General features: G+C 40.6%; 3 protein-coding genes across 3 annotated transcripts; 2 read left to right on the top strand and 1 right to left on the bottom strand.

Annotated features, from left to right (window-relative positions):
- The first annotated feature begins 381 nt into the window (after window positions 1–381).
- Window positions 382–3,509, top strand: mpeg1.1 (macrophage expressed 1, tandem duplicate 1). The gene is made up of 2 exons (XM_023394950.2): window positions 382–863; window positions 1,201–3,509. The coding sequence occupies exons 1-2, from the start codon at window positions 414–416 to the stop codon at window positions 2,881–2,883; spliced, it is 2,133 nt and encodes a 710-aa protein (XP_023250718.1). The 5' UTR covers window positions 382–413; the 3' UTR covers window positions 2,884–3,509.
- A 708-nt stretch (window positions 3,510–4,217) lies between these two features.
- prf1.5 (perforin 1.5) lies at window positions 4,218–7,357 on the top strand. The gene is made up of 5 exons (XM_023394952.2): window positions 4,218–4,665; window positions 5,033–5,308; window positions 5,503–5,774; window positions 5,914–6,055; window positions 6,227–7,357. Exons 2-5 carry the CDS (start codon window positions 5,039–5,041, stop codon window positions 7,112–7,114), a joined length of 1,572 nt encoding a protein of 523 aa, XP_023250720.1. The 5' UTR covers window positions 4,218–4,665; window positions 5,033–5,038; the 3' UTR covers window positions 7,115–7,357.
- A 346-nt stretch (window positions 7,358–7,703) lies between these two features.
- On the bottom strand, window positions 7,704–22,282 carry smarcad1a (SNF2 related chromatin remodeling ATPase with DExD box 1a). The gene is made up of 23 exons (XM_023395009.2): window positions 21,822–22,282; window positions 20,870–21,008; window positions 20,649–20,778; window positions 20,380–20,449; window positions 19,885–19,985; window positions 18,609–18,710; window positions 17,677–17,755; window positions 16,864–17,540; window positions 16,028–16,224; window positions 14,822–14,912; window positions 14,291–14,390; window positions 13,873–13,932; window positions 13,175–13,250; window positions 12,887–13,022; window positions 12,586–12,717; window positions 12,237–12,332; window positions 11,706–11,823; window positions 11,476–11,591; window positions 10,906–11,094; window positions 10,678–10,796; window positions 10,145–10,327; window positions 9,893–10,002; window positions 7,704–8,986 (listed from the first exon to the last, which is right to left on the bottom strand). Exons 1-23 carry the CDS (start codon window positions 21,934–21,936, stop codon window positions 8,925–8,927), a joined length of 3,198 nt encoding a protein of 1,065 aa, XP_023250777.1. The 5' UTR covers window positions 21,937–22,282; the 3' UTR covers window positions 7,704–8,924.
- Between the last annotated feature and the right edge of the window lie 651 nt (window positions 22,283–22,933).

Raw genomic sequence — 22,933 nt, 5'->3', positions numbered from 1 at the left:
CTTTCATTTATTTGAATAAGATAGCATTAATGACTGCAATGACAGGATATAAATCACAGTATATGGCTTAACAAAACATCTCCTGCTGTAGGTTTTATGATATTGCAAAGGTTATATTATACCGTTTATTTTTCTGTGATAGAAAATAATCTTAGACATAACTAAGGAAGAGTATTCAGGTTAAACTCTTGGATCATAGAATTGTTTTTTCTGTTACTAAGTAGCCTACAGAATATTTGGAACATAAAAAAATGCAGACTTGCAAATGAAAGCAAGACTGTATCCACCCCCACCAGTTGTTAAACAAGATCTTCCTGCTAGTCATATGATAAACTGCAAAATAAAAGGAGGAACTTGGCTTAGATGATATACAGTATTGAACTGTCTTAGCACTCATTTTGGACACAGTCAGCATGAAGTCAGCAGTGACTCTCCTGGCTCTCTCTCTCCTTCATGTCTGCTCTCCTGTCCCAATCAGCCGCCCAACCAATGGGCTCAGGCAATGTCGTACCTCCACCAACGTCTCCATCACAGCACTGGAGGTGCTGCCAGGTGGAGGCTGGGACAACCTCCGGAACATGGATATGGGCCGAGTTATGAACCTCAGCTACTTCCAGTGCCAGACCACTGAGGACGGGGTCTACCTGATCCCAGACGAGGTCTTTGTCATTCCCCACAAAGAGACGGGTGTGGAGACCAACTCAGAGATAATCGACTCCTGGCTGGAGCAGAAAAGCTCTATAGCGCACAGCATAAATGCAGACATATCTTTCTTCTCTGTGCTGAATGGCAAATTTTCTATTGAGAACAAGAGGATGAAAACCCATCAGGTCAAAGACTCTTCAACTACAGCCAGAGTGCAGGTACGATTTAACTTTGCTTTGGTTTACATGTATAAAATAAAAAAAGCAGTAAACATAAAAAGCAGTTTGTTGATCAAGAACTAAAATCATCTCTATCTTTTTTGTTTAAGCCTTCTCTACTTTGGATTGCTTATAAATCAGTTCTATGTTCAGTTCTGGTCTATTTAACAGAGGTGGTGTGGATTAAAAACACCTATAAATGTACCTGCGTCAGTCAGAAGGCTATTTCCCATCTGCAGTCACTGGACAGATGTGACAAAGCAAATAAAATGTTTTTTTGTTTTTTTTTTAAAAAAACAACATAACATCAATTGTGTTGTACTATTTTCTTTCAAAGGTCCGAAACTTCATCTACACAGTTAAGGCTTATCCAGACTTCACTCTGGACACACGCTTTGCTCAAAAAGCCAAAGAGATAGCTGATGCCATCGAAAACAACCAGACGAGGAACGCAGACTACCTCTCAGAAAGGATGGTTTTGGACTATGGAACTCATGTTATCACTAGCGTCGATGCTGGGGCGTCTTTGGTTCAGGAAGACTACCTCCGGTCTACATATGTGTCAGACAGTGCGTCACAAGGTTCTTCTGTCACATCTCAGGCTGGCCTCAACTTTTTTGACAAACTCAAGTTCGACATAAGCAGTCAAACTACCCAACAAAGCTCATCACTTCAAACATATCAGTCCAACATTCAGTACTCTCTCATTCAAAGCCATGGTGGCGGCACACCTTTCTATCCTGGCATCACTCTGCAGAAGTGGCAGGAAAGTACCAAAAACAACCTGGTTGCTATTGATCGCTCAGGATTTCCTCTTCCCTACTTCATAAACACAAACACCATTTCTGATCTGCCACAGCCTACAGTTGACAAAGTGGCTCTTAGAGTGAATCAAGCCATAGAGCGTTACTACAAGGTCAACACCCGCCCTGGCTGTGTCGATATCGGCTCCAAGAACTTTAACTTCCAGGCCAACGTTGATGATAGTTCCTGTGAGGGCCCTGCTACAAACCTCAGTTTTGGTGGTGTCTACCAAATGTGTGTGCAACTGAGCCCAGATGCAGGTCCACTTTGTGATGCCCTGGCCCAGAAAAACCCTGATACAGGAGAGTTCTCCTGTCGTTCACCTTACTCCCCAACGTTACTGAGATCAGAAGTGAGACAGCAGGGTTACAACGTGCACCATTGTTATGAGCAAAGCTATGCCTGTGGATTTTTGTGGTTGAAGACTTGTCATAAATCAGATTGTCAGGATATGTACCATGTTCGCTCCGCCCGCATCAACACCTACTGGTGCTCTGTAAACGGAAAGGCCCCGGACAACACAGGGTATCTGTTTGGAGGCATATACAGCCCCTCTCTCCTGAACCCCCTCACCAGAGCCAAAAGCTGCCCACAAAGCTTCATTTCAGTCAAGTTTCTGTCGGATGGCCAAATGATCTGTGTGAGTAACGACTATGAATCCGGCACCAGATACGCAGTACCATTCGGAGGCCTTTTCAGCTGTCAGTCAAGCAACCCGCTGGCAGGAGGCCAACGTCGCTGCCCTCCAAAGTTCAGTCAGCACCTTGCTACGGTGAGCGATGGCTGTGAAATTCTTTACTGTGTGCAGTCAGGACTGTTCACAGGTGGGCAGCTGCTGCCAGTCCATCTGCCTCCTTTCACGAAACCTCCACTTGTCACCATGCAAGTCACCAACACTGTAATGGTGATGACTGAAGGAGAAATGAGCTGGGTTAGAGTGGGGCAGACCAAGGCGTGGAAACTTGCAAAACCAGAGGAAATCAAAGAAATTGCACGCAAGCTTAACCCAGAATTGAGCCAGATGTCTGGTGGAGAAAAGGCAGGCATAGCCTTTGGGGTGATGGGTATGATGGTGCTGGTCGTCATCGGGACAGTACTCCTGGTGAAGAGACGGAGAAGACTGCCTGGGTTTACGATGACTAGAGGCTATGAGGAAATACGTGGAGAGGTTGGGCAAGATGAAGGAGAGACGGAGACACTGCAAGATGAGGCTTGAGAAAAACACACATTCGAGGCTTGGCGCCCAGAAGCAGGTTAATCTAATGTGACAGATTTTATTTTCAGATTTCCTGTTGATTGTCACCTCAGATATCTCTTTTACATATCTTGGGAGTGGAAGATTTTCACATTTAAGTAAAAAGATAGTAAATGTAATAGTTCTAATAGATTGTGTGTGATAGCATGATATACACTTTAAGCTGTTATTTAGCATTGGTTAACTTTGCCTTTTTGCATTTACTAACTTCAGACAATATCATTGGAAACATTACTGCCTTTCAGATCTGCCTTTCAGATTACCTATGGCAAACTGAAAACAGAGAGCAGAAGTGATTTCCAAAGGCCATCGTGAACCAATACTGCCCCCACGAGGCCAAGATGCACAATGCCAGTGCAGTAGTATACAAATATGTTCATCCCCCATTACAGAATTTGAATACTTTTTATGACTTTGTTTGAATGTATCATTCAAAAATCAAATTAACAATTAATATTTTTACAGATATTTTTTAAATAAGAGAAGCATTAGATGTCAGATTTATTTTTGTGCAGTATTTCTTAAATGTATGTCAATTAAACTGTTCTGCAGTGCGCTTAAGTATTAATTAAAGGCATTTAAAACAATTTCACGGATCTGTGTCTTCATTTTTATATTGTACCTATGCCTGGTATGTCTCTGGTCGTGTAAAACTTCAGAAATGTCTGAAATTCTCAAAAAAAAAAAAATACCTTGGTAAGTGGTCACTTGCACAATGTAATTGGCCTGTCAAAAGGTCTGTATAAGATTTGATATGTGGATAAGATTTCTAAATGTGTAAATATGCTAAGTATAGTGTTAATGTTAATACAAACACACAGCGGCGCCAGTTGAAGTGAACTCACACTAGATTCATGCATAAATCTGTAAACGTGGCACCAAAGCACATACTGGTTCTCTAAATTTAACAGCAAATCTGGGTTGAAAAACAAATAATTTCTCCCTCTCATGCTGAATGGAAGTTCTTGCACAGAGAGAACACTTTTATCTTCCCTGACCTCACTGACAAAAACCACTTACATTCCACCCACATCCATAAATAGACAATGGCGAAGCTGACCTCATGGTTTTGGTAAGGTTATCAGTACACAGACAGGCCGGCTCAGACACTATATAGACAAAAACACACACAGTTAACACCAGCAGACATACGCACATGTACTGTACACTCACGTGCACGTACATACACATATCTATTTCCTGTAAAGAGTGCTCAGGGCAATGTGCATCTTCTCTCTCGTGACTATACAAATATCTCCCTCCCCCACACATGCACGTGCACACACAAACACGCAGCTGTGAGGGATTCATAAAGCTGGATCTTGAACATGAAAACAAACCCACTCATGCTGAGGAAATTGGTACGGCCTTAGGGGAGAGAGAAAGAGAGCGAGAGGAAGAGGGATAGAGAGACAGATGCATAGCCCTGAAGCAGGGCAACTCCCTCCTTGGTCTGTTTTATGAGGCGGAGGACAGACAAAAGAGTGCGCCCAGTAGGCATTCAGCATAGGCTGCCAGTGAAGCCAAAGCTCTCTCAGTCGTGATCTCAATACCAGCAGGATCAAGACTTTAGCCAGTTTGCAGTTCATCATTCACAGTGAGCTGTGCCATCGATGGGCTTTGGTGAGGAGGAAGCGTTAAAAGCAAGAGAGGCATTTTAGCAGGGGAAGAAAGCTAAAGCCTGACAACTCCAAAAGGAGGACAAAGACACAAACTGAAGGACAATAAAACAAACAGTCCAAGGTAAGGGTGCCATGTCCTCTGATAATGTGCTGTTTTTAGTGCATGTCTCTGCTGTGCACGTTTTTAATGTTGACACAACATCTGTGGCAGGATTACTCCAGTTTAAAGCAGAGAGGATTAGAGGCTCATCTGCATTTACTGTGTAACAGACATAATTCATCTCCTATTATATGTCTGTTCAATGGTAAACCTGTGGAAATGTTTTTGAAAAGCATGTTTGAAAAATACTTTAACTGGGATTCATATGAGACACTCCCTAAATGTTATAGGGAGTGGTGAATAGCAAAATGTGCTTATACAAAGCAATCATTAAAATCCAGACTTTAGCGACTACTTTTTCAACCTCAGTGTGCTCTGTTACATTTAGGTAACCATGAAAGCAGGAGGCTATCGACGGAGCAACTTCATTCTGATTGTACTGGCTTTGCCAGTTATGTTGGAGGTCTGCGCTGTCCAGGGCTGTCAGACTGGATCTGGGTCAGAGTGTGAGAAAGCTCCTTTTATCCCTGGCCACAACCTGGCAGGAGAGGGTTTTGATGTGGTGCGGATGCGTCGAACAGGGGCATATGTCATCAATGTCAAAGCTCATCTGGCTGACAACCACACCTGCACACTGTGTCCAAACCGCTTCCAAAATGGACAGGTGAAAGCTGGAAAACTTGCTGCTCAGCCTTCTCCTCTTACTCTTTTTCACGGCATCTTCACTCAGTCTAAACTCCCTTCCCTTATTTCCATCCACAACAGAGCGCATTCTGCTCTGTTTTTTCCACTTCCTTTAACTATTTTCTTCCTGCACCTGCATCCCCATGTACATCCTGTCATTTTTATCCTTCTCAGGTTCAGAGGCTCCCAGCAGCGGTGCTCGACTGGCGTCCCTTCAGCCGCTGCAATAAGCAGCTTTCTAGTGCCCTCCACCACTCTGTGGACTCCCTGCTGCGCAGCTCCAACTCCCTGGTTAATAACAACTGGGATCTGGGTTTGAGCCTCGATAATATTGGCAGGGCAGTGCTGGGAGGAAGCCGCTCAGACATGGCAAAGTTTGCTCGTTCGCAGCACAGCGTGGACAAAGCCACTTTTGCCATCCATGAAATCAGTTGCACCTACTACAGGTAAAAGGGAACTAATGGTACACAAAAGAAACACATTTTTAGCATAGTTACAATGTCTTAAGGTCAGAGGTTACAGATAAATTGAGATTACATTCTCACAGTGTCCTGGTTGAACACCACATGCCTTTTGTTTTTTCAGCTACAGGCTGGCTGATCATCCCCAGCTGAGTGCAGAGTTCACAAAGCATCTGAAGAGACTCCCACAGAGCTTGAACACAAGCCAGAGCAGAGCCCTGTATAGACGGCTGATAGACACCTATGGAACACACTACATACACCAGGTCAGAGAAATGTGTTGGATACACAGGATCTTCTTTTCATACTTTTTATGATACAGAATGTCTTTTTGTTATAGGAATGTTTTAACAAGTGGAGAACAATGCTGAAGCTCATGACATGGAGTTAATGGGGAGCTTTCAACCTTCATTTAATCATTTATTTGCGTTTCCTAGGTCCAGCTTGGTGGTAAGGTGAAGCGAGTCACTGCCTTTAGGACCTGCCTGGCCACACTGAAGGGTTTCTCTGAGTCTGAGATCAAAAACTGCCTGAATGTGGAACTCCGGATGGCTCTGGGTTTCCTCCCTGCTAACGTATCCTTCTCCAACAAGTGTGACCACGTCCTGAAGGGCAATATGAGCATGGGCTTCTACCAAGGCTTCATGACCCATAGGATTGAGGTTATTGGAGGGGAGAGGTACTTCCCCGACATCCTCTACCAGCAGGACCCATCTGAAGCGTACCACAGCTGGATGAACAGCCTCCACAACAACCCCGATGTGGTTTCTTACGCCATCTTCCCTCTGCATCATTTGGTGGAGGACTCACAGATCAGTGCTAATCTGAGAAGCATTGTCACCGAGTATATTAAAGAGAACCAGCTGCAGGCAGATCGGGCTGGTTTAAAGAACTGTTCCCCAACTCCAAACCTGGACCATAACTGCTGTCCTTTAAGAGCTGGCAGAGGAACTCTCAGACTGGAGATTCACAGAGCGGCAGGTCTGAGGGCTGACACCTTCACAAAAACAGACGCCTACGTGAAAATCTTCTACAACGGCATGTACGAGGAGACTGAGACGGTAATGGACAACAATGACCCAGTGTGGAATGCCACTTACAACTTTGGTTCAGTTGAACTGGGTCAGGAGTTGAGGTTTGAAGTCTGGGACAGGGATGTTCTCTATAATGACAGAGCTGGGATATGTGTTGTGTTTCCCGAGCGAGGAACTCACTCTCTAAGCTGTCAGCTCAGCAAAGGAGTTCTCTACTTCACCTACACCATAAAATGTGATGCTCACTTGACAGGCTTCAAGTGTGGAAGATACTCACCCAATGCTGAGTAGATTATTAGATCACAATGTTTTAATATACATTTTTAGTATTTTCTTGATAAGTTAAGTGTCACAATTTTTAACTACTAGTAAACTAATTTCTCTTTCATTTTAACGCACCATCATTAGAATAGAAAAATAGCAGTTGTTAGTCATCTTCTATGTAAATGTCTTGTAATATCTCTGTATTAAAGAACCAAATTATTGTCCTTGTGCATCCACTGTACATACGAAAATAAAAAGATTTTGATTGAGGACACTGCCAGTTACCTTTGTAAGTAACCTTGAGTCTGATGCAATGACATATATTGAACATGCATTGATAACCTCAAGGCCAAACACACACTAATTTCCTCAATGTGCTAGCTGTATTGTATGCCATACACAGTAACCATTTAGCTATTCAAGATTGCCAGATTTGCATGTTTAGTTTATCTATAAATCATTTACTTTTGTAAAGTCAAAACCCATTTGAAATGTATAAAACAGACCTTGTTGCCATACCTGGCGTTAGAAAGGTTTAAGTCTATCATCATTATTAATACATGAACCTATTGGTGGATCCTCCTGCTGAACCCTTGTAGGCATGACCACACAAATATTTATTCCAATATTTATTATTTAGTTCAAACGGGAACCTAAAAAACATACAAATTACCTAGTAAAAGCTTTTACAGTTAACACTTGTACACTGACAACACATTAGCCACTTATAAAGTACATGAATGCAGCAGCTGCTTCCTCAAACCATCGTCTTCTGTCACCTGACTCAAGATATTTAAAAAAGAAAAACAGCAAAAAAACCAATTCAAGCACCATATTTATGTAAGACATTCTATGTTATATTTTGAATTTATCTCTGCTAAAAAATGTCACTGATGGTAACAGTGTTAGCCTTTTACATATGACATCAGGATGAAAATCAAAACGTTACACTACCAGTGACATAGAATATCATTTTCGAGATACTTGGCTGAATTTTTGATGTAACTGCAACTGATCAGGAATGGCAGCTATGGAAATCAATGTGAATGGTAACATTTTCAGTATAGTTGCTTTGCTTGCTGCTGTTCAAATGGCGCTGAGGATCGTAGCAGTAAAAAATATTTGGATGTAAACAAATATTTTTTTTTTTTTTTTTTTTAGAAAAACTGGCAAGTACGACAGGCCAGATGTGACACTGTCTGGTAGGAAGAATGGCAAAAGAAAATCTACTATTCTCCGTGCACCACCTATTTCAGTATGTAATCACAATACCCATACAACAATTTTGAATATTTTATCAGCATTCTCACTGTCCTTACCAGCATACCGTACACACATCTAAATGTAAATAATACAAGGCGTCATTCACATCACACAGGTTATGTGAACCTAAACTTTGATACTTTCAGTCATAATATTCAGAGAATCACAAGTTTGATGGTGTACTCCAACACATGCTGCATTAATAACGGTTTGGACTGAACTTCTTAACACCGCATTCTTTCAAGTTTCTATAGCTCGGAATCTCTTTGCGTAACGTGTGGAGTGCATAATATTTAAAGGGCAACGTATTTGTTTAGCCTTTATATACTGGCCTCGTAGACAAAGTAAGAGCAATGACTGTGTGCATGTAAAAATAGTGTTTTAGGCACAGCTAGCTACACAGTCAATCAGATCTCAATATCACAACGTTCTTTCGTGGCAGCATACGGTTCTCAGTAGTTTTCTGGTGTAGACGCAAAAGTGGTTTGTTCAGTCAGAACACTGAAGTCTGCCCAGGATCACAGGAATGCCATCGAAAATGTATTTGTACAGTCAAGTTTCTTGAGTCTGTGTATCACATTCCCAGTGAAGCTTTGAGCAAAGATGCCATATCTTCAGGTATGGTTCCCTCACCACCTAAAGAACAAACAATACTTTATGTTTTTCATTTGTAATGTAATTGTAATTAAGAAGATTAGGGTAAATGCAAGTAAACTAATTTTAACTCTGCATGCCTCAAGATATGGCTAAAATACATGCCACAACAATCCCTCAAGCGTTGGACCTACTGCCTGTATGTGGAAACGTGATAGTAATCTTGGAGAACCTCTGAACAGTTGTATAGTAACTAAAACATTTGAATCTTCTGTATGTAACAATGCTCTACATGTTTAATTATCAAAAGCTTTGTGTAGTTAACCGAGAAATACTTTGTTCACACTGGTGTGTGAAATAAACCTCATCACATTTTATATGTGGATGTACTTATCAACTATGCTTCTTTTATATTTTTTATAGCTTTTCATTTTTAGAAAAAGATTTATGAGACTTTCACCAACAAATATTGAAATGTTTCATTTTTGCTCTCTGCAGGATTTAAAATGTAGGAAATCCTTAAAATAGGCCTGAAGAGGTGGTAAACCCTCATTAACAGAGCTGGAAGTAGCAGAGCGAGGTTGGAAGTGCGTATTCCTCACTTATCACATATTTATCATTCATGTGTTCATGATGTACACACAGCTGCTACTGGAGAAGTAACTACTCCCCATTTGTTTCAAAGAACTATGTGCGTATTCACTGTGCTCTATTAAAGAACACACAAATGTTGACACAAATATGCATTGCACACTCTTTTATTTTCAATATTATTATCTTCAATTTTATAGTTTGCATAGAGCATTCAATATTTTTTGTTATAGCAATGCAATGATCCTGTAACTTAATTACTTGGATGGTAACCAACCTTTGAACTTAATATACTATGATTATTGGGCAGGGTGTGCATGCATTTGAGAAAATAAGTGTGTGTATACATCTCCTCACCCTGTTCAGCTGTAGTCATGTCCTGCTCCAGCTTCAGCTTCTTCTGGCCCAACTGCAGTATACAGTCCTCGATGCTGTCCTTACTAATCAGCTTAATCACCCTTACAGTCCTGACACACAGCAATGTTAAGTACATTAGTCTCTACGGTGAATCAACACATAAAACTATGTAATTGATAAATAAGAAGGAAATGCAATCACAAGACCTCATCAGGTAAAACTTAAGAGTATTAGTAACAGATTTCATCTTACTTGGTCTGGCCTACACGGTGACACCTGTCCTCTGCCTGTTTGTCATTGTAGGGATTGCAGTCAATGTCATGTAGAATGACAACATTAGCTGAGGTGAGGTTGATGCCCAGCCCACCAGCTCGTGTCGACAACAAGAACACAAATATGTCGGGGTCCGTGTTGAACTCATCAATCAACACAATCCTGCAGGACAAAGAAATTCATTTTAGACATTACATGTGACATAATTTACAGTATGCCGACAAAGTTGAACATTTTTTCTCAATGTGACATAGAAATTTTCACCCCAAAGTAACATGCTAAACTCTAGGGTTAACTAATACATAACTATATAACAACTAATATAATTTTATGTATGTAATGTATGCATGTGCAATAGTCCCATTACAAAGGATGATGTGTAATAAGGATAATTTATGCTGTTTGACATACGGGTGACTAAATACCTTTTTACAAGATTTGGAATTAATAAATATGAATTATTGGCTACAGTCGATCCGACTTCAATATACTGAATCTGACACAACTCTGACCTGTCGGCTATGGGCGTAGATCCATCCAGTCTCACGTAACGATACTTGAGATGTTTCATCAGCACTTCCACAATGTCCAGCATCATAGTGAACTGACTGAATAATACCACTCTGTCGCCCTGTGGGATTAAAGAAAAGTTATGCTAAATTATCTTTTACTCCTTTGCCCATGCAGTGTGCGCTACTCCTGCATGAACCACAGACATGATTCTGCACATCTGTATATACCTTGTTTCTAAGAGATTCCAGCAGTTCTGTGAGGTAGTGGAATTTCCCAGAGTCAAGCAGGAGATTGTTTTCGAGCTGGTATGAGCTGATGGAGGAGTACTGCTGGCACAGACGATGTAGCTCAAAGTCAGACATCACTTCCATGTCCTCCTGGATCAGTACAGCATCTGCATCAAAGTGAGTTGGCTCCTAAGGATGGAAAGATAGAAACATTTAACATGAGGGAGAATAGAAACCCAAAAAAGTAAAAGAGTACATAAAAATAAATAAATAAAGGGGGGGGGGGTCGTGGAGAAGCATTGTTTTTGTAATACTAATTTCAGCCACAAGAGGCTGTGAATTTCATTTAAACTGCCAAAGCCCTGAGAACCAGGAGAAAAAAATTACAGAGACAACAGAAAAATCATTTGTCTCTCAGAGCTTCTGCAGAATACAGTATAATGTTAACAAAAAGCTTCAGACTTTTTGTGTTGGACTAAAGTTGGCACTAATGCCGTTAGGGTGACTATGCGTTAGTTACACAGAGCAAAAATGACAACAAACAAGGGACAGTCAGGGAGTAGGACTGACCTTGAGCATGAGTTTGCTCATGGCTTTGAGCTTCTCTGTGGTGTAGTACTGTCTATGAAGCAGTGGATGGTTTGCCATCTTCCTCAGCTGCATCATCACATTACACAACTCGCGCTCTGCAGAGAAAAGGCAATGACAAATTATTTACCACAAATTCATTTCATTATTTGTACAAAAATAATGCAGTGACAATAGGGAGCAGTTAGTGCAGCCATTTAAATGAGGCTTACTCTCGCCGTTGGTGGAAGACCTGAGTTTTTCAAAGACGGCCTGGTAGAGAACCTGCTGTTTCTCACTCATTGTGCAGAACTTTACCATCTCTTCCTTTGCTGGCAGCTGCTTGAGGACCTGGAATAGGAAAGACTGTTAATTATTCACAATACTTAACAGGGTTTTAACCGATGATGATCTTGTTATTGTCACTATTAAACCAGTGGTGCTGCCCAAGGAAATCTATTGTTTCTGCATGTGTGCTTTGGTCGAAATAAGAAAAAATGCTCCGAAATGTATATTTTGTCGCCGAATTATAACTTATAATTAGAACCAAATCATTCGATTCAATTTATATCAGTTTTAACACAGCCTGATGCAAAAACCAAATAAATAACCTCAGAATGAAAACATTTAGGCTGAGCAAAAACTGTATATGCGAAATGTTTCACAAAAGAGGGAGATTTTAATGCCAGCTTTCCATTTAGAACATTATTGAAACACATAATATTTACAAATTACAAATTTGCTATTTTGCCAGATCAACTCACCTCACTCTTGACTCTTCTGAGGATAAACGGCTTCATGATGAGTTTAGCCTGAGAAATACGGTCCCTTTCAAAACGGCTCTGTTCCTCATGAGATTTCTGACACATAACAGAGGATCAAACATTTTGATCAGATTGGCCAAAAGAAAAAGAAAATAAAAAATAATAACTTCCAAGTCAAAACAAGTCATTTTTGTTGTTGTTTTCCCACTTGAAACAAATAATTTTTTAGCATTTCAAATTCAAATTTGACATGTTAGTAGCTGACTTTGGGAGGGTGAGCAAATCACAGTTAGCTACAGTCTGTCCAAACAAACTGAGCTTCCCGTCTCACATGCACCCACACACTTACCATAGAAAACATTTTGGAGAGCTGTGTTGTGGAGTTGGAGAACATAGAAGGCATGATGAAGTTCAGGAGAGACATCAGCTCTAAGAGGTTGTTCTGTAAAGGAGTTCCTGTTAGCAGCAAGCGATGCTGAGCCTTCAGGGAGAGAGTGAGAGAGCCAAACAGACATCCCAAACCGTTATGAGCAATACATCTGGATGTAGAAGATAGAAAGGTAAAGAATTCTATGACAGATATGAAGACAGCACAGACATGGTGGGATGGTTGTGGTAGAGAATGCATTACATAATGACAGGTTACTAACATTAATAGCCATAAGGTGGCGGTAGCGCAGGGCGTTCATGTTCTTCAACATGTGACCTTCGTCAAACACAGCATACATCAGACGCAGCTTGCGGAAAAGGCTGCGATCATAATCATTCCCTATGGCCAAGTTGTACCTATGAAACAAAGCAAACACAACCTAAGTGATTAACTGTGCATGAAAAGCTGCTTCAGGCTCTCGACGGCCCTTATAGATGACACCAATTTGGTCTTCCAGTAGCACTTGCTGTAATGATCTATAAACCATGATGTCTGTGTGTTTACTCACGTGGTGACTATGACGTTGAAGTCAACATTTTCAGTGAGGATATCGTGTCTGAGGTAGCGACGGTCCTCCACAGATCCTGTATAGATCATACGAGCACACACTCTGCTTTTGTCTCAAAATGTGAGAAAATATCATGTCTGCCCTCCAAATGCACTGAACAAAATAAGAATGATTAAGGTCATGTACATACAATAGCAGGGTATCCAAAAGTACTACTTCCTCATTCATTTGAAGATATCACAATGTGACAGAGGGCTCAAGCAATAAACAAATGGGCAATTAAATTAGCACATGGACACACAGCAGGCAGCATACCAGGAATGTACTGTAAATTAACATGCAGCATTGTGTTAATTTAATTTTCTATTTAAGATGCAGTGACATATTGCTCTAACCACACTGGGACCTGCTGCTTCTGCCTTTCCCTCAGCTGTCTCATTACCTGTGCCAACAGCTTCACTGCCACCGACTGGAATTGAGAACTGACTTGTTCAATATCCACCATGTTTGCGTCTACTAACGTAACACCACACGTGGGCGGACCATAAATATACCTGTTCGGCCCACCCAAGTAAAGTCTATGTATGGGAAACCCTCATTGTGCATACTTCATGTTCCAAGGTCAGTTGCAGGGTTAATTCATATAAAAGGAACACAACATGAGATTTTAATGTGAAATGATGAATGAGAAGTCTTACCATAATAGACTAAAACTTTGAGACTTGGACACCACAGCTTCAGCTCTCTGACCCAGTTATCTACAAGACAGAGAGAATGGAATCACCACAAAAGCAAAAAAAAAAAAAAAGAGCTCCAAGAAGTTCAAAAAACACAGACTTAAACACTGCATTATTAATGGGCAGTTACATAAATTATCATAGTTATCTTAAATACACCAGAGCAACATGTGAGGTGAGGAGTGCATTGCTCTTTTTCTGTTATGGAAACTACAATAATAAACTTACAATAATAATAATAATAATAAGCTTTAATTATATAGCACCTTTCATACAAGAAAAGCAGCTTTGTTGTATTAATATTTGCAGAAGTGGAGCAACCATTAACACTTGATATGAAGCAAAGTAGCAAAGTGTGTGAATTTGTGGAGACTATTACCCAGTGTAGAGGATGGCACAGTGATGAGATGAGGACCCTCTATTCCATTCTGGTAGAGCTGGGCCAGAAACGCTATGGCCTGGATAGTTTTCCCCAAACCCTGAGAGAAGGAGTGAAGAAGCGAGTGAAAGAGGAGGAGAGGAGAGATATAGTCAGTCAGATACCAAATACAAAGAATTAAAGAAAGAGCCAGGTGGAGGTACAAAAAAAGATGTTTGAACATCTGTGTTTCAGATCACAAACCACAAGTGTAAACAGCAAAAATCCTGACAGACAGCACCACAGCAACTATAAAAATCAAGGTTCTCACTTCTCTCACCGTCTTGGGGCTAAAACAACAAACGTAACTCGCTTCTGCTATTACTCTGTTTCTTTCTTCCTCTCTACTTTGTTTATTCACCTGCAGGATAGCAATATATCCACACAAAGAACCCTTTGAGTCTGACACAGTAACACTCATGTTTACAGATAGGCTCTTTGATTTGTGTTTGGGCTTGCCTCTTCCTACAGGTCCTGAGCTGGTTGCCTTACCATTTCATCAGCGAGGATACCACTCAACTTGTGCTCATGCAGAAGCAGCAGCCACTTTAGACCAATCAGCTGATAGGGTTTCAGTTGGAACCTGAAAGACAATCAATAACAGGATCTTTAATTTTTATAAAAACACATTGTAGGAGCCGTATATTGGTTCTGATCGTTTGTTTTGTGTTTGATTGGTTTTGTCTAGTTGCCATGGGGACGTGCAGTGTTTGGAGTCACGTGAGCACCGTCGTTGACAGCCGGTGGGTTGTATTATGACCTGCTTCACCTGCACTGGGAGAGTGAGGCGAGTCTGGGTAGCCGTAGTTTTTGTTGACCGTTTTTTATGATCGCTTATGTTCCTTTTGTTTGCTTTGATACACCACGCCAAGTGTACACATTTAACAACAAATGGGCGCGTGTAAAGCCGCTGTATTATCCAATTGTTACATTAAAACCTTCGAAACTTCTCTGGACTCAGTGTGCTTCCCTGGAACAGCAGCAGCGTGTCACACAAATACACAGGACCTATTCTGCCTCACAAGCGACTTTCTAAGGTACTAGAAAGCCGCAACACACATAGTGGAAGTCTCCAATAAGTTCTAATACATCATTAATGGAAACAAATGTACAAAACCGTTACTCTTGTAACACCAGCGAAAGCAGTGAGTTTTCTGTGTGGGCATAAATCACCTTGAGAACTCCCAGTATGTTTCAGCATGTATACTGATAATTAGCTAATTAGCTAAATAACACTTTTGAAACTGAGAAAACTGTCTGGCATTCAAAAACAATGCATCCTCCAACTGTGGGCACATCTCTTTACAATCCATTTGATCACTTGTTACACTTCATTAATCATTATGATTCAGTCTCGGAGCAGAACTTGAGACTATGTACATACAGTACATTTCATGGAAAGGTGGGCTCTCTCGTTTCATACAATGTTTCTGTATACTCATGTTTTTACTATACATGTGTTTGGGTATGGTAGCAAGCTGACACCAATGAATACTACTTAACCCAAAAATGCTATTGAGCAAGTTGTGCCTTTAAAAATTACATGAAAATGTCCAAAATCTACAGACACCTATATGCTTATTTAAAGAGAATTGGCTGAGTTATATGATTGCACCCCATTTTTTTTTTTAATTTATTAGTTTAACAAATTTGCAGACTGTGGATTAATTTCAGTGTGTCTGTGTGCATTTTACTCACTGGTGGTTGAGTACTTTGGGCTGCTTCAGGGTCCCTGTGCCCTTCTCCGTCACTACAGTGACCTGCTTTACCATTTTTGAGGAAATGGTCTCACATTTGGACATGAGCCCCAGGACAACCTTCCGCTCTTTGAGGACTAGTTTGCAGCCCAGCAGTAGGTTCTCTGAGAGTCCATTTTCCTTATGAAAGACTGCGACCTGAAAAGGACAGAACCATTACAATTTAACAGCCACTCATCGCGACTGCACAACCTGTTAGGAAGTACTCTGATGAATCATTTAGTCCCTGATCACTGCCACATCATGTAATAATTTATCAATCACTGAATTACTTCACTGGTGTCACTGCATCAAGAAGCAGACAGTCCTGCCTTGTCAGGTTTCATCTATATCTATGTGTGACTCTAAATGGTTCTAAAAACACCTTATAAAACCAAACACACATTAAAAAATGTGTTAACAACACTACCTTATCATTCTGTTTGATTTATACAAAGATATTAAACATTGAACTGCCCTATTGTTGTTTTGTTCTTAAACATTTACTCAATGATAACAGATAGATGTATGGAAAACAAAAAAGAGCATGAGATGAGATATATCAGGAGGTGAAGAGTTCTGCTATTCAATAGATTGTAAGGAATGTCTTGTCTCTACACAGGGGAAAGTCATTTTACAGGTGTTTGGTTGGACGATTTCATTCTGTGAATGCTGTACTGACTGCTGTACTGCTATTCTTTGATGTTCACCTATCACCACTAATACCATGTGCAAACTGACATAAAGCAATCACCTGCATGATGTCTATTTGATGTATTTGTTTAGAAACACTCTCACCAGGCTTTTCCAGCTATCATAGGGTCTCAGTTCCACAATTTTCTGGGCCTTCTTAACAGAACACCCAGCGATCAGCGACAGCTCATCTATAGAGGCATCCTGGAAGAAGGTGAGTATCTCCTTCTTGATTTCTGTCATGCCGCTATTACAGTCCAGCTCATCATCAGAGTCCTCAAACTCGCTGCTAACTGTGTCCTCTTCATCATCACTGTCCCCCTCAGAGCTGACATGTTCATCTGAGGCACGTGCCTTTCTCTTTCTCTCTGCTGCCTGCTTCTTAGCTATACTGGTCCCGCTGGCAAATCTGGACAGCATCTGGGCAGCAGAGGAAGAGGAGGGTGACTTCAATGAGGAGGAGGTAGTTGTTTCCTTGACAGAGGAGGATGATGACACTGAATCTGAACGTTTAGGCCATGCGCTAATTCTTTGTTTGGAACCTCTGTTGTCATCTGAGTCTGAAGAGTCTTCACTGTCCTTTGTAGCTTCTGTATCATCTGTACTGTCTCCCTTTGTTTCAGTAACAGTTCTGTGGTCTTTAGAATCCTTACGATCACTTTTACTCTCTGCACGATCTTTGGGGTGCTTCAACTCTTTGTGGTCCCTGCTTGACTTGTCTTTGCTCTTTGATTTCCTGGATTTCTTTTCTTCTGACTCAGGTGAGCTGAAGCTGGTATTATCTGACAACAGAAAAAAAAAAAAAAACAGCCTGAATAAGCATCAGAATCAGCTGGCAACATGAAAGTTAAAAGTATGTATATACATCAAGTAAATGAAAAGATGGCTAGATTCAGATGACAGCTGTTGTGCTCACACCTGGGTCTGAGAACATCTGCAGAACCTGCAGGGCGTCCTCAACATTCCAGTCGTGTTCCTGCAGCACCAGCCGCAGCTCCTACAACAAGACAGACGTCAGCCAAAGTCACAACTAAAACACAGGATACTCAGTTTCCAGAAAACAGCCTCGCAAAATCAACTTAGAAAATCACCCTAGGATAACTCATCATTGCAAGTAGCTGTAAAGCAGATGATGAACTAAGACCATCATTGGTTTTTGCTTCAAATGAAAGATAAAGCAGATGGTTTATAAATATGACAGGATGACAACTGTATTTCGGAATGATTCGCGGTTCCCTGTGTTATCCTCAGTGCCTATGTTTACTGGTTGATAATGAAGTTTGGATGTTTTCGGGTGCAGCAAATCACATCATCTCAACACTGCCTACATATTCATTAATTTACTGAATAATTTAGTCATTCAAAATTAAGGTTATGATGGCAGTGTTTACAGGTGATACACTGTAAACACTTTCTATTTTCCTCCTCTCTGCAGTTCTGTTGAATACAGTAAAGACTATTTTCAGGGGGCATTTTGTAGAAACTACTTACAACTTGCTTTCTGTAGTAAATGGAAAGACGGCTTTAGTAGTGCTTGAGTTGTAATGAACGCTGAATGTGCTCTGAGTTTGTTTTTTGTTTTTTTAGCTGTGATGCAATTGCTACTCTGCAAGGTTAAACTGAAAGGGGAGTAATACCTCTTCCTTACTCTGGACTTGTGGAACATCACATTATACTGTATCATATGACATCACAAACTCATAGGCTCAGTGACCGAGAGAGTACAGTTGTCATGTTATGTTGATTATATACAGTTTGGGAGGGTAGAATCAGATTGGACTCAAATCATTCAAAAAAAAAAAAAAGCTAAATGTGTTACAGAGTGGAACCGTGTGTCTGTGTGTCTTCACCTCTTTGTCCTGGTCAGGAAACTTTTTCTGCAGTTTTCTCACCATGGCCTCCTGCTTCTCCCAGCTTGGCTCTTTACCGTCTTTACTTTCATCATCAGAGAGCTTTTCAAGAAAGAAAAAAAAAAAAAAAGAAGGTGAACAAGTCTTAAATAAACTACTTAGATGTGCATGCTGCTAGCCCTCTGTTTTGTTTTACTTTACTAATTTGGCTATAATATGTAATAATAGGTTGGCTTTGCTAACTTAATAATTCTTTGCAGATATAATAATGATGGTTCCTCTTATATTTTAGTACAATGATAAAAAGAATGTTATGCATGTCTTTAGTTATATGTGTTAAGTGTTTTCTAATCATATGCATAGTATTAATATTATGTACTCTATGTAGACGTTTGGATTTACTGGTGGCAGACTGGGGCATCATGGGGGATTTCAAATTGACTCAGTGATTCAATGTATAACATTTTCAATTATTGGACTTTATTAGTTGTGATTTACTTAATTATTCATTATTATATAAATACTGTGATTGATTTGTTGTAAGTAGGTGTGACGATTTCTCTGCCCTGACCCTGGGTTAGTTAGGTTAGCTCGTGCTGATCTCACTATAGAAAAGAGGGAATCTGTCATGGAATTTTTCCCTCTTTAGGTGTTTTTCCCCTTAATATTAAGTCTGTAGGTCTCCATGCAGTATTAGGCCACATTTCTCCACAGGTCACACAGGTCCCTTACTGTCAGCAGTGTTTCATTGTTATACAGCTGTTAATGTTAGGATGCCTACTCTCCATTGGAAATTACCATAGTCACAAAGGTCCAGCACAGACCCCCCTGAGATAAGGGAAGACATGTGAATAGCCATAACACATCATAACCATAATACCCCTAAGGGTCATGATTTACACCCATCTTCTCTGAAAAGGACATTACTTAGGTAAAGGTGACTTAAAGTCAGAATTAGGTACCAGTTACTCTTTGCACATGTATGGATGTGATGTGGTTCCAGGAAGAATAACGTCACTTGAACATGTACTAAGTGTGACGTGGCGTAAAAATTGTTACGGTTGACCATGAAGGAATTCTTCAGAATTGGGTGGCATTACACTTGTTAACTTCAAGCTTCAATAAATGGTTCTGCCTAATACATCTAGGCCTCCTCCAAACCTTCTACCATCAGCTCACAAGATTTCAGTCACACTGAATGTTTATATGATCACCATAAACACACAATCAGTCTGATCATCCTTATGCAGTGCTTGTGCAGGTCCATCATGCTTACTACTACTATTGATGGTTTCTTCTTCTTGCTGGGTTGACTGTCACCACTGCCTTGAGAACTGCTGGATCCATCTAACTTTCTCTTCTTGCCTTGATTTGTGGCTGAAAAGACAAAATAATCAGTTTTCTCAAAACAACTCCTGACTGAAGAAATATTTTCAAATGTTGCAGTAAAAACAGCAGTTTTCCCACATTTGGAAATGTTTCTTACTTTTTTCCAAATGAACACCAAATTCAGACATGCCATCTTGCATGAAGTTTGGAATTTGCTTTATGGCCCTGAGAATGAGCTCAACATTACTGACTACAAATCAACAACTTTTCATCCTTAAAATGTATATTTATGGTGTTTTTGTGGGTAATTGATGTTTTTTCTCCAACTACAAAATACGCCTTCCTCATAGTAGAACCCCTCACGGGAAAGTGTTTAACTCTTGTTCATGTGGAAATGAGGATGGGCTGTCATTATGTGCTTATAGAAAAAGTGATTACTTACTTTCCTCATCACCAAACCTCAGAAGGCAGATAGATATGGCTTGATCCATTGTGGTTGTGCTTCCAATGACCTGAAAACATAACAGAGGAAGTTGCTTTGAACAGTGCAAAATCATAAGCCTATAGTAAAGTCAGTAAAATCTATCGAGAAATGTTTGATGGCAAGAAACACTGGAGTACAGACCATGCAAATTGGAATGCAGTATCCAGAGTTAAACTAATGTGTTCTGTGCTGAAAAGCTGCAATGCCTCTGATTTATCTCAACTCACCTCTACTAGCTGTGGCCTTGTCAAATGAGGAAATATCTCCAGGAGTTTGTTAATTTTTGCATCCAATTCGTTGTCCTCATCATCCGTATTATCCAATGGCACAATTTCGGATGATTTCTCTGTGGAATTCCTGTTGGAGAAAAACAAGACGAGTGTAAAACAGTATGAATCCACTTAAAGTGAAAAAAAGTGGAATTGTTGTCATTTAAACAGACACTTGCTTGGATTTCATAGTTGATGTTATTTTGGTCTTTGGTTCAGAGAGGCCTTCGTCCTCCTCTAAATCAATAGTAATGACTTCCTCAAAAACCACTCCTCGTGCATGAGACTTTGATGGAGTTTTGACTGGATTCATCTGAGCTGAAAAACAAAATGATTAAAAAAAAATGATAAGTTAGCAGTTGCATAGCAATAATAGATGACAAGAGACAAGATGACCAGGATGGACTTGTATATTTTCTTGTTTGTTTGCTTACTTTACAGCAACTTTTGTGTTACGATGTATGTCAGTGTTGTGCTGCCTGCCTCTCTGTGAAAGTACAGTATGTCCCATCAGGATTTACTGATACTGAGGCTTTAGGGTGGGCTGTTCTTCTATTCATAGTGATAACATGGAGAGTGACACCTCCATAAAATGCTAAAAAGATGACACAATATTAACAGTGTAATTACACCACCACATAATTTTATTTGGAACCCCTCTAACCTCCTTCAAAGACCCCTGAAGGAAGAAATAATAAACGGTGGACCTGGAGGGACCCATACCAGAAACTGTGATGGGCTCAGTGATCATGTATCTTGTCATCCAAACCTACTTGAGCTACAACTGGGTGATACATAGATATGATCTCATGATAACGTTGTGATATAAATTGTTATCTTATTCTGGTCTTGAAGTATTAAGAGTGGAGTAATCTTGTCACAAAGCTCTAATGGCCTCATTTCTTAATTAGCTTCACAACATTGGTGTTGACATGTTGCCATCGAGGTATTAAAACGAACTGCCCAGCTACATACAGGCACATCTACAAATGTGTAATGTGTAAATATAATAAGACGACGGTTTTCACGACAGCGTGTTAATACACCTGTTACTTAACTACAGCTAACGATAGCATGCTTCACACATCTGGCTACCAGCAATGTAAGCTAGCTTTAACACTTGCTAGTTACCTGGCTTGTTCTCCTTCTCAGATTCTGGACTTTTGGAGCCGCTATCCTGGTCTTTGTCCGTTGCCGTCGCTGCCTTCTTCTCGAAACGAAAACGGTCGAGATTGAACAAGCTCATTTTAACATTATATTTCGTGACTGACAACCGCTGTCCTTTGTCTCTTTCTTGTCAGCAGTATTTTTTCTCTGTCCAGTCGCATGCAGCAGTGCTCCTGTTAGCCAATGTGATAACCTAGCTAACGAGCGTCGGATGTTAGCATAGCAGCCAGGGCAGTGGTCCTGCAAAGACGGCGATTTTGAGCTGTGTCACAACGCCGTTTGTAACCGTGACTATTTAAAACGTACTAAACACATTGACGTCGTATCAAAAGAGGTTGTTTAATCTCCAGTACAATTATGTTTATTGTATCCAGATTACGGCCGGTTTCCCGCGAACTACAGCGGCCCTGGAGGATGGTGTGCCGACTTCGCTCATTGGTTAGAGAAAGAGGTGGGCGGAAACTCACTGGCAGGTCAAGGTAGTACGCTTCAGCGTACTTCCGGTTCTGCTCAAATTCTGTTTAACAAGCTACATCGTTAATATAGCTCACACTCCTTGTTTGTGTTTTATTCCACGGCGCTCTCCAAATGCTTTTTATTACCCAATGTATTGGGTGTATTATGGTCTTGTGGTGTTACAGCGTGGAAAACGATGTATCCCACTAGTGTGAATAAGAGTAGGAGGTGAGCTATCTTGACAGTCGGTCCAATTTCACTTATGAAACCTGTGATATGGTGATATAAGCATAGATTGTATATAAAAGCAATTAACTCAGATAGCAAAAATTATTTGGACTGGAATCCGGCCGAGTTCTGCAAAAAAAAAACTCTGGACCAGATCCGCACAACGGACGTGGACCGGTGTCCTTTGGCACAACGGGCAAACACCGGTACAGATCCTTTTTTTTTGAACTGGGCCAGCTCCGGGGCAGATGAAGAGTCTTTTATGGTGATCCGGCCCACATTAGACCAGGCACATATTTGGGCCATGGTTGACTTAATGACTGCCGGCTTTAACAAGGCCACTTTCTACCTTTTTTTCTGTTTCTGAATCCATGGCGTGCAAACAGATATGA

The sequence above is a fragment of the Seriola lalandi genome, unplaced genomic scaffold (assembly GCF_002814215.2).
Source record: "Seriola lalandi dorsalis isolate HSWRI2012SDOR001 ecotype SW California unplaced genomic scaffold, Sedor1 jcf7180002054955, whole genome shotgun sequence".
Classification (NCBI taxonomy): domain Eukaryota; kingdom Metazoa; phylum Chordata; class Actinopteri; order Carangiformes; family Carangidae; genus Seriola; species Seriola lalandi.
Note: the sequence above shows the minus strand (reverse complement) of the source record. Positions and strands in the feature narration are given on the sequence as shown.